At 39.0% G+C, this 12229-nt stretch overlaps 1 protein-coding gene across 2 annotated transcripts in view; it reads right to left on the bottom strand.

Moving 5' to 3' along the window:
• LOC150001369 (histone deacetylase 9-like) overlaps window positions 1–12229 on the bottom strand; it is a 465158-nt gene that overhangs the window by 30207 nt on the left and 422722 nt on the right. The window contains exons 8-9 of one of the 2 annotated variants that reach the window (XM_090287130.1): window positions 8144–8275; window positions 3671–3786 (exon numbers count right to left, since the gene is read on the bottom strand). In XM_090287130.1, the coding sequence (XP_090143256.1) occupies window positions 3671–3786; window positions 8144–8275 (248 nt within the window). The remainder of the gene's footprint in view (window positions 1–3670; window positions 3787–8143; window positions 8276–12229) is intronic. The other variant, XM_090287131.1, reaches the window with a different exon arrangement.

Raw genomic sequence — 12229 nt, forward strand, 5'->3', positions numbered from 1 at the left:
ACTTGAGTTTTGAAAGTGTAGTTCATGATGTCAAATTTTCATACCTTCCAAATATGCATTCATAGGAAATTATGTATTATTAACCTGAGAAGATGGCTTTTAAATCATACTAAATTCAAAATGATAGTTAATCAAGAATTGACTGGAAATATTCTTTTCATCTTTTCTCTAGGTTAAGTGGAAGCCTTTAGTGTTGCAAAGCTAAGATGCTATTTGCTGAGAGTTTCAGTTTGGCTTGTGCTGTCTCCTCACCTCTCCAGTGTGAATTACACCACAGACCTCTGCAAATGCAATGCAGCAGAAAACCACATGGTAGCCATCAGGGCTGGATTTTTGGTTCTGGGCCACAGAGAGGCTACCCATCAGTGCATAAAGGTCTGCCCACCTGGCCTTCAGGTTCATAGTTCAGGCACACAATTAATTCATTATGAGGCCACTGCTTGCTTTTGAACTACTCTTTCCAGCTTTGGGGTTGAATGTCCTGTCACTGACCTGAAGAAATAAATACCTCTACTCTTTCAAACTCCATTAAATCACATTTCCTTCTGGTTTTTTGGTTTTGTATTGTTTTGTTTTGTTTTGAATGGTGGGGGTGGAAGGAAAGTTTGTAGGTACAGAATATGTTCATCAGTTAGCTGAAAATCTTGGGCATCTAAACGATTATTTGTGACAGTAAACCTTTTAGGAGTAGAAACCAGATTAAAATAATACAAGCAAATTCCTTTCATTTACATTCTCCATTGTATATGTTATGAAATTTAAAGATAGGATCTTTAAAGTTACAATCTGGGACACTGATTTTAATTTAACAGGTCATGAGAAGCTTGAAGCGAAAATCTCACCTTTTCCATTTATTTCCAATCTCATGAATATATAATATTGCTTGGTTGTTCCTTTATGTTGTACTAAGTACTGTATGCATGTGTGTGTGTGTGTGTGTAAAGTAAATGGCTACATGTATTTTCTTCTTTAGTAACTGACCATGTTACTGACTCTCCCCCTCCCCGCTGAGAGGTAACCACCATCCTAAATTTTGTGTTCATCACTCCCTTGCCTTTAAAAAATATACTTTTACTACATATGGTTTCCAGATCAAAACAGTGTGCTCCTGTTCCCGAACCTATAAAATACTATCATGCTGCAAAATGGCCTTCTGCACCTTTTTGCACTAACAATGAATTTCTAAGAATCATGTGTGCTGTCGAATGCAGTTTAGTGCGTCATTTTCATTTTCCAAGGATACAAAATTCATCCAGAGCCAAACACTTCAGAACCCTCCAGAACTCCTGCCCTCTCATTCTTTAAAATGAGAACAAATGGAAATCTAAAGTTTTTAAGAAATAATTGTTACCAAGTTGTTCTTTTCCTGTTAATTGACTACAGGGTTGCAAGAAACTGACCAGTGCTAGAGACAGCACTGCACTGATGAATACAATACCTATAACCAAGAGTCCAAGAGTCCCACTTACATCTGTGGCCACAAATATAGTTGAGGTATTTATTCCAGCAGGTATTATGCTTTAGAAAAGGAAACAAAAAAAAGAGAAAGAGGAACAACAGTATGGTAAGAAATAAGAAATAGAGGAAGGGCTTGGAGATCATGTAGAGGCCAGAATTGTTATTCTTCAAATAAAAAAGTAGTTATAAGCAAGAGAACATCTATCTACTCTGCTCATTTTCTGTGGAAAATTGAGGAAATTTTAGAAATCTAGAATAAAGTATCTGTCCTTAGAGAAGGTTTACAATTGTTTTTTTCCAGAAAGTCAGGGGAACTACAAATCTGGGGCACTTTTGACCAAATGAACAGCCTGAGGTTATGGAAATTTGAGCTACAACTCCATGCAAAGACTAGATTCTGGTTATCATCTCTAAGATTCAGCCTCACTGTAGTTCCCATCAGGATACCTCTGGGGATGGGGGTGTCAAGGTAGCACAGACATGGGCCTTTGGGATCCAAGCTTAAGGTTTAGAGGCTCTCCTATGAGAGATAAGCTTTCTTGGTTAGTATTGGCCTTTACTTTCTATCTCTTGAGTTTTATGAGGCCCTGAACACTAAAATTCAGAGACACAAGTGTCCTCAGAGCAGAAGTGACTTCACTGGCTTCAGTGTTTTGCTTATCATGATATGTTCTGGGGTTCTACTTTCAATTACATTTTGGCCTAATAGTTTTATAATTTATAAATAGTTTGGTATAAATGTATGTGCATGTGTGCATAAAGTTACAGAGACACAGACTGTGGCATAAGGAACAGAAGACATGTCTATCAGTCATGCTCACTGTCCCCAATCAACAGTGTTGTCTCGGGAGGCAGTGAAGTGAGCTCCCTGTAAGTAGGAGTGTTCTAGTAGAAGGTTGATAATTACATAGCAGGAAAGCTATACAGGTGATCCAAGAATCAGAGATCTGATCGGTCTGTTTCAGCCCCAAGGTACCATGACTCTATAAAATACAAGGGAAGAAGCATGTCACAGTTATAAATGAGAAGCTATTGCACTGGCTTTCCCTGAGTAGAGCAATGCATAGCAAGGAGGCATTATTATGACAGAAAAGAAAAATTGAGAATTTCAGTCAACTGATGGTGATTCCAAAAATAGCAGATTCCATAAGAGTAGCTATTTCCAGCCTGTTGCCATTGCTTAGTCTAATACAAAAACTACATAGGCAAAATCTCGCTGACTCCTGACTTACTTTCCTCTATTCTTATATTACTGGTTTCAATAAACCATGCATTGAAAAACAAATGTGAATAAACTTGACTGCATACAATCAGAAAGAAATGATCATGTGTTATTTTAGACCAATTTCCTTTTTTAAAAAAGGTTTTACTTATTTATTTGTAGAGAGAGGGTAAGGGAGGGAGAAAAAGAGTGAGAGAATCATTGAAATGTGGTTGCCTCTTTCTCACCCCCAACCAGGGACCTGACCTGCAACTCAGGCATGTGCCCTGACTGGGAATCAAACCAGCAGCCCTTTGGTTTGTAGGTCAGCGCTCAATCTACTGAGACACCAGCCAGGACCAATTTCCTTTAATATTTCATTGTTGAAAGACAGAGTCCATAACTTACTCATCTTTGTATCTCTATTGGCAGGGAAAATGACTGGCACATAGTAGGTCCTCAGTAAATGTTTGCTCAGTGGAGCACACTGTTCCTAACTTATAATTCTCTAATTCTTGTTTTCATTACTCTTTGGGTCAAGTGAATAAAACCTACCTCTCTATTCTGTTCTTCTATGATGTTTGCATGAGGTTGTTTTTATACCTACTGATGGGTCTACTCCCATCAGAATAACCAAGAACCAAGCAGAAGGACTACTGAGCTGTACAATTGGGCAGCATATACTCAGACACTTGGCATTATTGAGTGTGTGTTTTTTGAGGATTACATTTCATTATTTTCAAATCTGGGGGTTGCTGCATGGAGGGGAGCAAAGGGAAAAGAAATTGGGACAACTGTAACAGCATAATCAATAAAACATACAAAAAATAATCTTCAAATCTGATTGTCATCCAAATGTTGTAAATAAGGTCAAATTTACTCAATTCTGCACATTATAAATTTATAAGAAAAATCACTGAGAACAGGTGGCTTTAAAGTCCATTTCAGAAATATTACTTTGTTTTAGGGGGCTAATCTAATTTTGCAAAGAACCAAAATAATGAGTCTTACCTCAGCATGAGGAGTTGGTGGCAAAACCGAAGTCTCGTTTTCAGTAACGTTTCCAGTTGGCCCATTGTTTGGTGAACTGGGACCGGATCCCGGAGAACTGCTACTGACCGAGGATTCTGGAAAACATTGTGACGTACAAATATATCCATGAAACACATAAACACTGAACTTTAGTTCCATTCCAAGAAATATACAGCATCGAATATTGTTTTTACCCCCCAACTGAATGACAAGTTCCATTTCACTTCATAAAAGGAATGGTGAAAAATTTGGGAATATTTCACCTAAGTCTGTGGCCTTATCCCTTTTCTCCTTCCCTTGTCAAATTCATTCAGTACTGTCACGTCCACTATCATCTTTCGGGAGAATGCTCTCGTGGAAGTTTTATTTCTTGCCTTTACCTCTCATAAATTCCAGCCTGAACCCCTTTGGGATGCTGGGCATTTTTAATATCTCTTTATATGAGTATCAAATGCAATGTATTCCAATACTATCTGTACCCTGCTTCTCTGTTTACACCAATCTTAGCGTCACTCTTGCTTCCTTCTTTACCCCAAATTTAGTCAGTTACTAGGTCATTTCATTTTGTTCTTTACCTGATGTTTCATCTACCTCTGGCTAAATCATTTCAGTTTAAGCCCTTGACGCTCATTCTTCTCTCAGGGACTCTAGCAAGAGCCTAATATCCCTGAGTTGCGACAGTCGTCTCTCAGAATTTTCCTCTAGACTGTTACCAATGAGATGGATCAGAGTGAGGCGTTTCCCATGTTCCTAGCTGCCAATCAAGGTCTGAAGCTGTAAAAACAGTTTTGAAGTTTACTTGGAATCTAAAAAAATATTGAATTTGGAAACACAGAGTCAGGGGAATATCCAGTGTGCCGGAAGGAAGGGAAGAGAGCCAGAGCGTACAGGGACGCAAACCATAAGCCGGAACCAGAGAAACTAGTCCCCTTGGGTACTTTCCCTGTGGCGTGATGGCTGATTCAAAAAGGTTTGGCCAGATCCAGCTGATGCAACTCTAAGGCTGGGGTCGGGGTGACGGCAAGTTCCAGAATGTACTTCTATAGCAGTACAAAAGTTCAAAGGTCCGAACCTCAGCTGGGCGCAGACGTGCATAGGTCTGACTTCCCTGATGACCTTCAGGCTCCTTTGCAGAGCCCTGGGATAGCAGTGCTCCACTTTAAATAGTCCAGTTCCCATTCCTCTGCTTCCTAAAGGAGCTCACCCTGATTTCCTGTTATTGCCCTTCCCGTGCCCTGCGCTCAAGTCCAAATGGCCTGCTCCACATTAGGTGCTGCTTTCCAGCTTCATGCTTTTTGATCCACCTTCTCCTCCAACTCGTTCACTGCAGGTCCAATTCCACCTCTCAGATCAAAGCCTGGCTCCTGCACCATCCATCCCACAGGGAATCGGAGCACCCAATGGGCAGGCAATATTTGCTTGCCCTCCTTTGGAACACCTTTGAATTTCAACTTCCGCTTACAAAGATTTCTCCACTCAGAAGTGCCCTGCCAATGGAAAGAGCATGGGAAGGATGGCAGAACTCTGATCCTGCCCCTACTTACTATGGAGTTCATCAAGTCTAGGGTATCATAACACTTTAAAACACATTTTGCTCACTTTCTGTCTATGCATCTCACATACATTTTGATTAATCTGCTTTTTACCTTTGCCTCTTTCTCGGTTGCTTTTCTTTGAAGGAAGAAAACACACATTAAAAAAAAATCCAGGTCCCCAGCTGGGGCGTGCAAAAGGGAACCAACCGATAGATGTATCTCTCGTGAACACTGACGTTTCTATACCTCTCTTTCTCCCTTTCCCTCTCTCTAAAAATAAGTAAATAAAATCTTCTTTTAAAAAATCCTTCTAGGGCTTCTTTTCCCCTCTGACTCCTAACTCTAGTCTTTCCTATATGACTAAGTACCGACTGACTGGTTTTCCTTTGATGTCTCATTTCCATATCTTGTCTTTAAAAAAACAAAAATAAAAATTTTTTGTCTTAAACATTCTGCCTTGTCCACTTAAAAGTATATTATCTGTATTATCTGATGTGATAATACACATATTATCAGAAGGATTTCCTTATGTAGAAATCACTGTGATAAGCCCTAGCATACAAGGCAGCAAATACTGGAACAAGATTCTACAGCTTCCCACTGGAAAGGGTCTGGGGAGGAGCGGTAGCAAATGAGTTTCTGGAAACCCCGAGAAAATTCTCAGACAAGAGGACACTGCAGTTGGGGCCTAAGAGTTCAGAAAACGGGGACAATGGAGAAGAGGAGACTGGAAGAGAGGGCACCCTGGGGCACAGGGATGTGCCAAGGCTTAGCACTAAAAAACAACACGGCCTTGGTAGGGAGAAGGGCAGAACCCTTGCATTTGAAAAAGAGGAAGATGGCCAGTGCTTCCCATGCCAACTACCAGGTGGCGTGGGTGTGAACAGCAGACACTGAGCTTATGAACTGGAGAAGAGAGACACAGAGGTGATGGCAGAAAAGCAATAGCAATTTAATTGCTATGATGGATTTTGACTAGACTGCAAAAATAATTAGCATTAAGATCCAAACAGAGCTCATCCAAATGACATGACAGCTGGCAGAGAAAGGACAAGAGGGACAGATGAAGGGAGCTGTGTGTCCTGTAGTTCAGAGTCTCCAAACGTTTAGAATAAGTACAACAATCCAGTTAAAAATATCTGCCAAAGCCCCACAAGTCCCCACTCATTGATCAGAAGTGTGTGTCTAATAAATGCACAGGCCTCTCGCTGAATACACATTATTTCCTCAGATGAAAAGGGGAGTCATTACCTTACAAAATTAGGAAGGGAAAAACGTGACATTTCGAAAGTAAAGAAACTTGAGTAAAGCTTTAGCAAATTATAATCCGTATAAACTGGCATTAATCATAACTCAGGTAGGTATGAAGCTAAATTCCTTTGCAATTTTTTAAGAACTAAAATGTGACTGTGGAGAAAAAGTTATGATAAAGAAAAGAGATTAATAGGAAAATAGAATAGAACATTGTGATAAATAAGACCTTAGATAGTAAGATTCTAAAGCAAAAAAAAGCACTGTGTATGGTTTTCTATTTACTTCCAGTCTTTCAGTTATGAGAGAGTCTACTCTCTCCAATTAGAAAAAGATAATTGATATGTTCATTATTCTTTGTATTCATTAAAATAGATTCACTCCCAAACTCTCTACCTCCACCCAAGACCTCTATTATGAAAAAAACTCTATTAACTCTTAATTTAGAATTCATTTGGCCTAAATTAATGATTGTATTTGATATTGTAAAATAAATATAAACCCTAGTAAAATAATTTTTCATTTAATATTTCTTATTCATCAAGGGAAAATTTTCCCGCTAACACTTTTCTTCAGATAAACATATTAATCTGTCAGGACTGAATAAGAGACTAAACTTTTGCTCCCTAAATAACCTTTCAAACTAACTTGCATTAGTATTTGATACTTCCATAATCTTCTATATATTGATACCCAGACACCACCATTCCAAAGGAGATAGAGAAAACAAATATATATTTTGTTAAAGTCTGCTAATGATAAGATCTAGTCTTGGAGAAATAATATATCAACTGACTACATTGCTATAAACACATTTTTCCTTGAGAATAGAGAAAAGTGGTTGTATATTACTACTTTATAGATGCAACCAAAGGGAATGGCCAGTCACAAATGCACAGGTCTAAGTAGGTACTCACTAATCAGTAGTCGGTATTACGGTTTTGGCTATCCTTTTTGGTTCTTGTATCCCTAGGACTTCTCTAATTTCAGACCAGGTACAACTGGGACTACGGGGCTTTGTAAGACATCAGGTTGAATTTCCTAACCTGTTCACCCCACTACTAACCAGGCAGCTAAAAAAATAAGACCTCTTCCATTTGAGACTAGTGAAAATGACAGATTCTTTCCCTTCATAAAAGGCAATATATCCCCCTCCTGCCATAAGTCCCAGTTCACTAGTAAACACATAAAATCATTTATGAGTTCTGTAAATTTGTTGAAAAGTCAAGGTTTGCTGTTCCACGTAGTTTAATTTTCCCAGATGTATTTCGTACATTCATGTCTGAGTATGGGGGGAAGTGTTCTTCTCGGACCTCCCTCTGCTCATTTCTCATCAAATTTCATTAAAAGTTATATTCTCCCGGTTGGCATTCCCCAAATGGACTGCCTGTTTCTGGAAAGATTAAGGTAAGCTTTGGCTTCCCTAGTTATGCCGAGATTGACACATATTTCTGTTTTTCATTCATTTCCTGTTTAACACAGTTGGTGAATGCATGGCAAGGTTTACTGAACTACTTGTGAGTTTTCAATATATCCTTCTTTCAAGAAATGTTTCCCCTCAAAATAACTTTTAATATGCAACAGGCATATTTATTCTAAGCTAATTTTTTTTTTCATTTCTACTACCAGCATTTTTTTGGTGTGTATCTGCCCAGTCCTCAATTACCTGTCACCTCAAACATTCGTTTCTTGAATGAAGTGACAACATTTCCATCCTTCCGCCTGAGTAAGGGGCTGCTTCTCCTCTCTGCCACTTTCTGTTTTAACCTGGACCGCACCTTCAAGTTGGGCTCAGAGGCTGGGGATTAAGACAAAGAAAATAGATAAAAATTAAAAATAGAGAGCCAGTTGCTCCTGTGTATGAAAAGTGGCTCAATCCTCTTCTTGGTCTCTGCTCATCTCAAATTAAACCCGATCATGTAAATAAGGCATTGACCTTGAATTAAACAGACAAATAGAGTAATCATTGTTATGAAATGTGTGAAACGCTTTTACACTTCTCTAAATGTTCAGTGAAAAAGGAGTGAAAACATAAGTTTTCTACATATTTTATCTAACAGAATTGCGTTGTTAATGGGAAATTTAATCACTCAATATGTTTGAGTCAGAGGAAGATTTATTATGCCTCCGTTGTCAGTCCTTTGAATTTTCTCAAGGGTGAAACTCAATAGCCACAAAAAACAGGACCCTGATGTGATCTTAGAGACTCTGGCCTGCCTTCTGGTAATAAGAAGACACCTCAGCAGCATATAATTTATGTCTAATTCTGACTTGTGGAATAATTCTTTGTCGGAAGTTTCTAACTGGAAATCCTGGGAAAATATACTCACCTTAGTAACACCAAACCAAGCAGCATCACTTTGAATAAAACTTTCTGTAGACTGAGTACACAATGAACTAGAAAGGAAGGGTGGCCAAGTCTTAGATTTGAAAAGTTATGTGTTCGGTTATATGTTCCAAAATATAAATGCACATTATTCATATATATGTATGTTGCTGTTTCTTTGATGAAACTTTTCTAGATAGTGATGCTTTATAATTAGTCATTATTTATTAGGTTTTTAAATAATCATATTTAGACGAACGGAAACATTGGATTGAATTTCTGTGTAGCAGAAATAATGACAATGATGGTGGTGGTGATGATGATGATACTGATGATAGGAAGGATGCTCCTGATGATAGCTAACATCTGTATTGTGATTTCTATTTTTCACTGCTGTTCTCAACACTTTTTCAATATTAGCTTGTTTAACCATAAAAAATCCATATGGCATAGACTTTATACCTCAATTATATATCAATGAGAAACCAAAACACAGAGAGAAGGTAAGTAACTTGCCCAAGGTCATGGAGGTAAAACGAGATGAAGCTGGGATCTGTAATCAGGCAGTGTAGCTCAAGCCCAGTCTCCTAAGTACTGAAAATACTGCTCCTCCGCCTTTCCGTATGCCCGAACACCATACGAACTATAAAACGCTTTTTTCCAAAGCATTGCTAATAATCTCTGTCAGATACAATGTTATAATTTAGGTAATTTTTGATCGGTGAAAATGTTTTCTTTGAAGGAATTTTGTATTTTGCCAGACTATAAAAAGTATCAAACGTAAAACTTAAAATTGTATTTATCTCTTTATTTATTTAGCTTTTAGACTTCAAATATCTCTACTTAAGTTTCTGTCTTTGTTCTCCCCATCTCACCTCTCTGCAGCTTTTCCTTGCACTGAAAACCCTGGCACTTTAGGTTTTCATTGAACTGGCCAGGTGAAACAAGAAATAATATAAGAAATTAAACAAGTCAATTTTTTTTTGTATTCTACAACTTATTTTATGCCTGAAATTATTTTAAAAAGTGAAAAAAGAAGGGGGGGGTCCTGAAAATATAGTAAGAGTAGAAAAGGAGGGGAGGGCACAAATCAGGATGGAGAGCAGAAAACTCAGTGACTGTACCCCTGAAATGTATCACCTCCTTGGCTCCCACTTTGAGACAAAAAAGACAAACAGTGTGGGGAAAGGATTGGAGCTCCTGACAGACCTTCCAGGAGTTCACCCACTTTACCTTACTGGAGAAATCGGAATCTGAATTCCTAGCATCCAATTCACCCAGGATTAAAGATGGAAAATGGGAGTGTGTTAATTTATTTGACTTGTTTTTCTGTGTACGTTTATTTTAAAATTCTCCTAATCACACTAAATTTGTCTCTGAAAAGCAATAACTAATAAATACATTTATCAGAAACCTAGAAAGAGAAAAATGAGGAATCCCTAATTATGTTGCTATCCGCTGTCGCCTTGCTTATAACCCAAAGGACAAAAATCAGACTCTCAGAATTGAATCTAGGTGTGACTTTATGATGAACCTAATGGATTAAACACTATAGACTGCCTGTCCAGATGGAGTAAATCAATTGGTTAATCCCTTCGAAAAGTGGAGCAGGAAAGGCACTGTGTTTTCAGTGGGCACATGTGTAACTGAGTCCCTGAGACACCACTTCCCAGCTACAGGGTTTTCAGTGAGACTAGTGCTTGCTGAGCCTGACTCTTCATTTGGAAAACATAAAAGTCTAACACCTTCCTTGTCCCAGGTCTCTGATGACCTGATTAGATACCTGAGAACAACTGTGAAGATCTGGGTGAATGAAAAAGGAAAGGAAAGGTTTATAGGATTTTGATTATTGCTCCTGCTGCTGAGGAATGAAACCCAGTACTGGCCCCAATATGCTGATTCTCAGCCCAGGCTTCCTCTCTCTCCTAACCCACTGCAGGAACTGGAGCAGTTTCCAAAATCACGACAAAACTGTGCCAACGGCCTGGAAAAACAGCCTAGGCCACTGAAATATTCTAAACAAAACCCAGACTTCCATAAGCTTTCCAGGTTGCCAGACAGCTTTCATGCCTACGTTTGTCTGTTTGAGAATGAGCTGCATGGACAGACAGCTCTTACATTTCTTTCCATGGGTCAACACAAAAGAAGAGAATACCAGATTAGGAATAAGAACTGGGTTCTCGTCTTGCACTTGTCAGCTGCTAAAATCAATAACCTTGACTGATTCACAGTCACAATGGAAAAAGCCAGTTCATTCATGCAAGTTAGCTTGAGTGATACCTTTGTAGCGTGCATCAATAGCTGTGCATTGAAATGCCTGCTCCATGCATTAGCTATTTGACTTCGGATGAATTTGTATCTGTAAACCACAGTTCCCATGTTAAAATTTGGGATAGTTTTTTGTTTTGTGCTTTTTCCCCACTTCTTCCAACAGATTCCATTTTCTGTCTGTCTCTGGGCTCATGGAGGCTGAATTGTAGGGTTGCATCACTCCAGTTTTGGTGGGATTTCATTTGGGCTCAAACTACTGGTAGAAATGGCTAGTGAGCCAAGGATGAAACAAGAGGGAGGGGGAGGGGTATCCTATGAGCCTCTGCTTCAGTGCTGTAGCTCCGGGCCTTCCTCATTTACCTCCCGGAGGCCCTCTGGCTCCAGCTCCCTCAGCACTGCAGGAACACCATTTCCTCTCCCTGTTCCTTCAGCCCTGCAGGAGGGAATGGCTTCCTGCTGTTGCTCCTTTCTGGGCCCCTCAACATCCCTAAGCATCATGAAAGTCTACAACCCATACTGTGTAGGTTCTGCTTCCTGCCAGGACTCTGATTAACACAGTCCTACACATTTTGCAGAGTTATGATAGAATCAACTGGAATAATGTCTAGTAGAAGATGAACTAGTGGTTCTCAACCAGGGAAGATTTTGACACCAAGGGGCATTTGGCAATGTCTGGAGTTTTGTGTTTTGTTTTGTTATGTTTTGTTTTTGGTCTGGAGATATTTTTGATCGGCAGTATGGGGAGTTGCTACTGGAATCTAGTGGAGAGAGGCCAGGAATGTTTCTAAGCATTCTACAATGCACAGGACAGCCCTCACAACAAGGAATTACATGGACCTAAATGCCAATATTGCCAAGAGTGAGAAACCCTGGGGAAAGCAATCAGTAAGTGGCAGCTGTTAATAATGGTACCACACTGGGATAACTAAAGGAGATAATATCTCTTAGGTTCTCAGAGGATGCAGTTCAAAACAAGGGAAGAAAGAAGATTATCAGAAATCAGGGAGTAATATAGGTAGCTTGAAAATATGAAATATTTCAATACACTTTTATCCTTAGAAATGTATTTTAAAACATTTGTAATACCGCTGTTATTTCTAAAGAGAGCAAAGTCAGTCAACTTCTATTGGTTATGGACATGTACAGAAATACGTA

Source organism: Furipterus horrens, unplaced genomic scaffold, assembly GCF_987537825.1.
Source record: "Furipterus horrens unplaced genomic scaffold, mFurHor1.1.pri manual_scaffold_9, whole genome shotgun sequence".
NCBI classification, from domain to species: Eukaryota; Metazoa; Chordata; class Mammalia; order Chiroptera; family Furipteridae; genus Furipterus; species Furipterus horrens.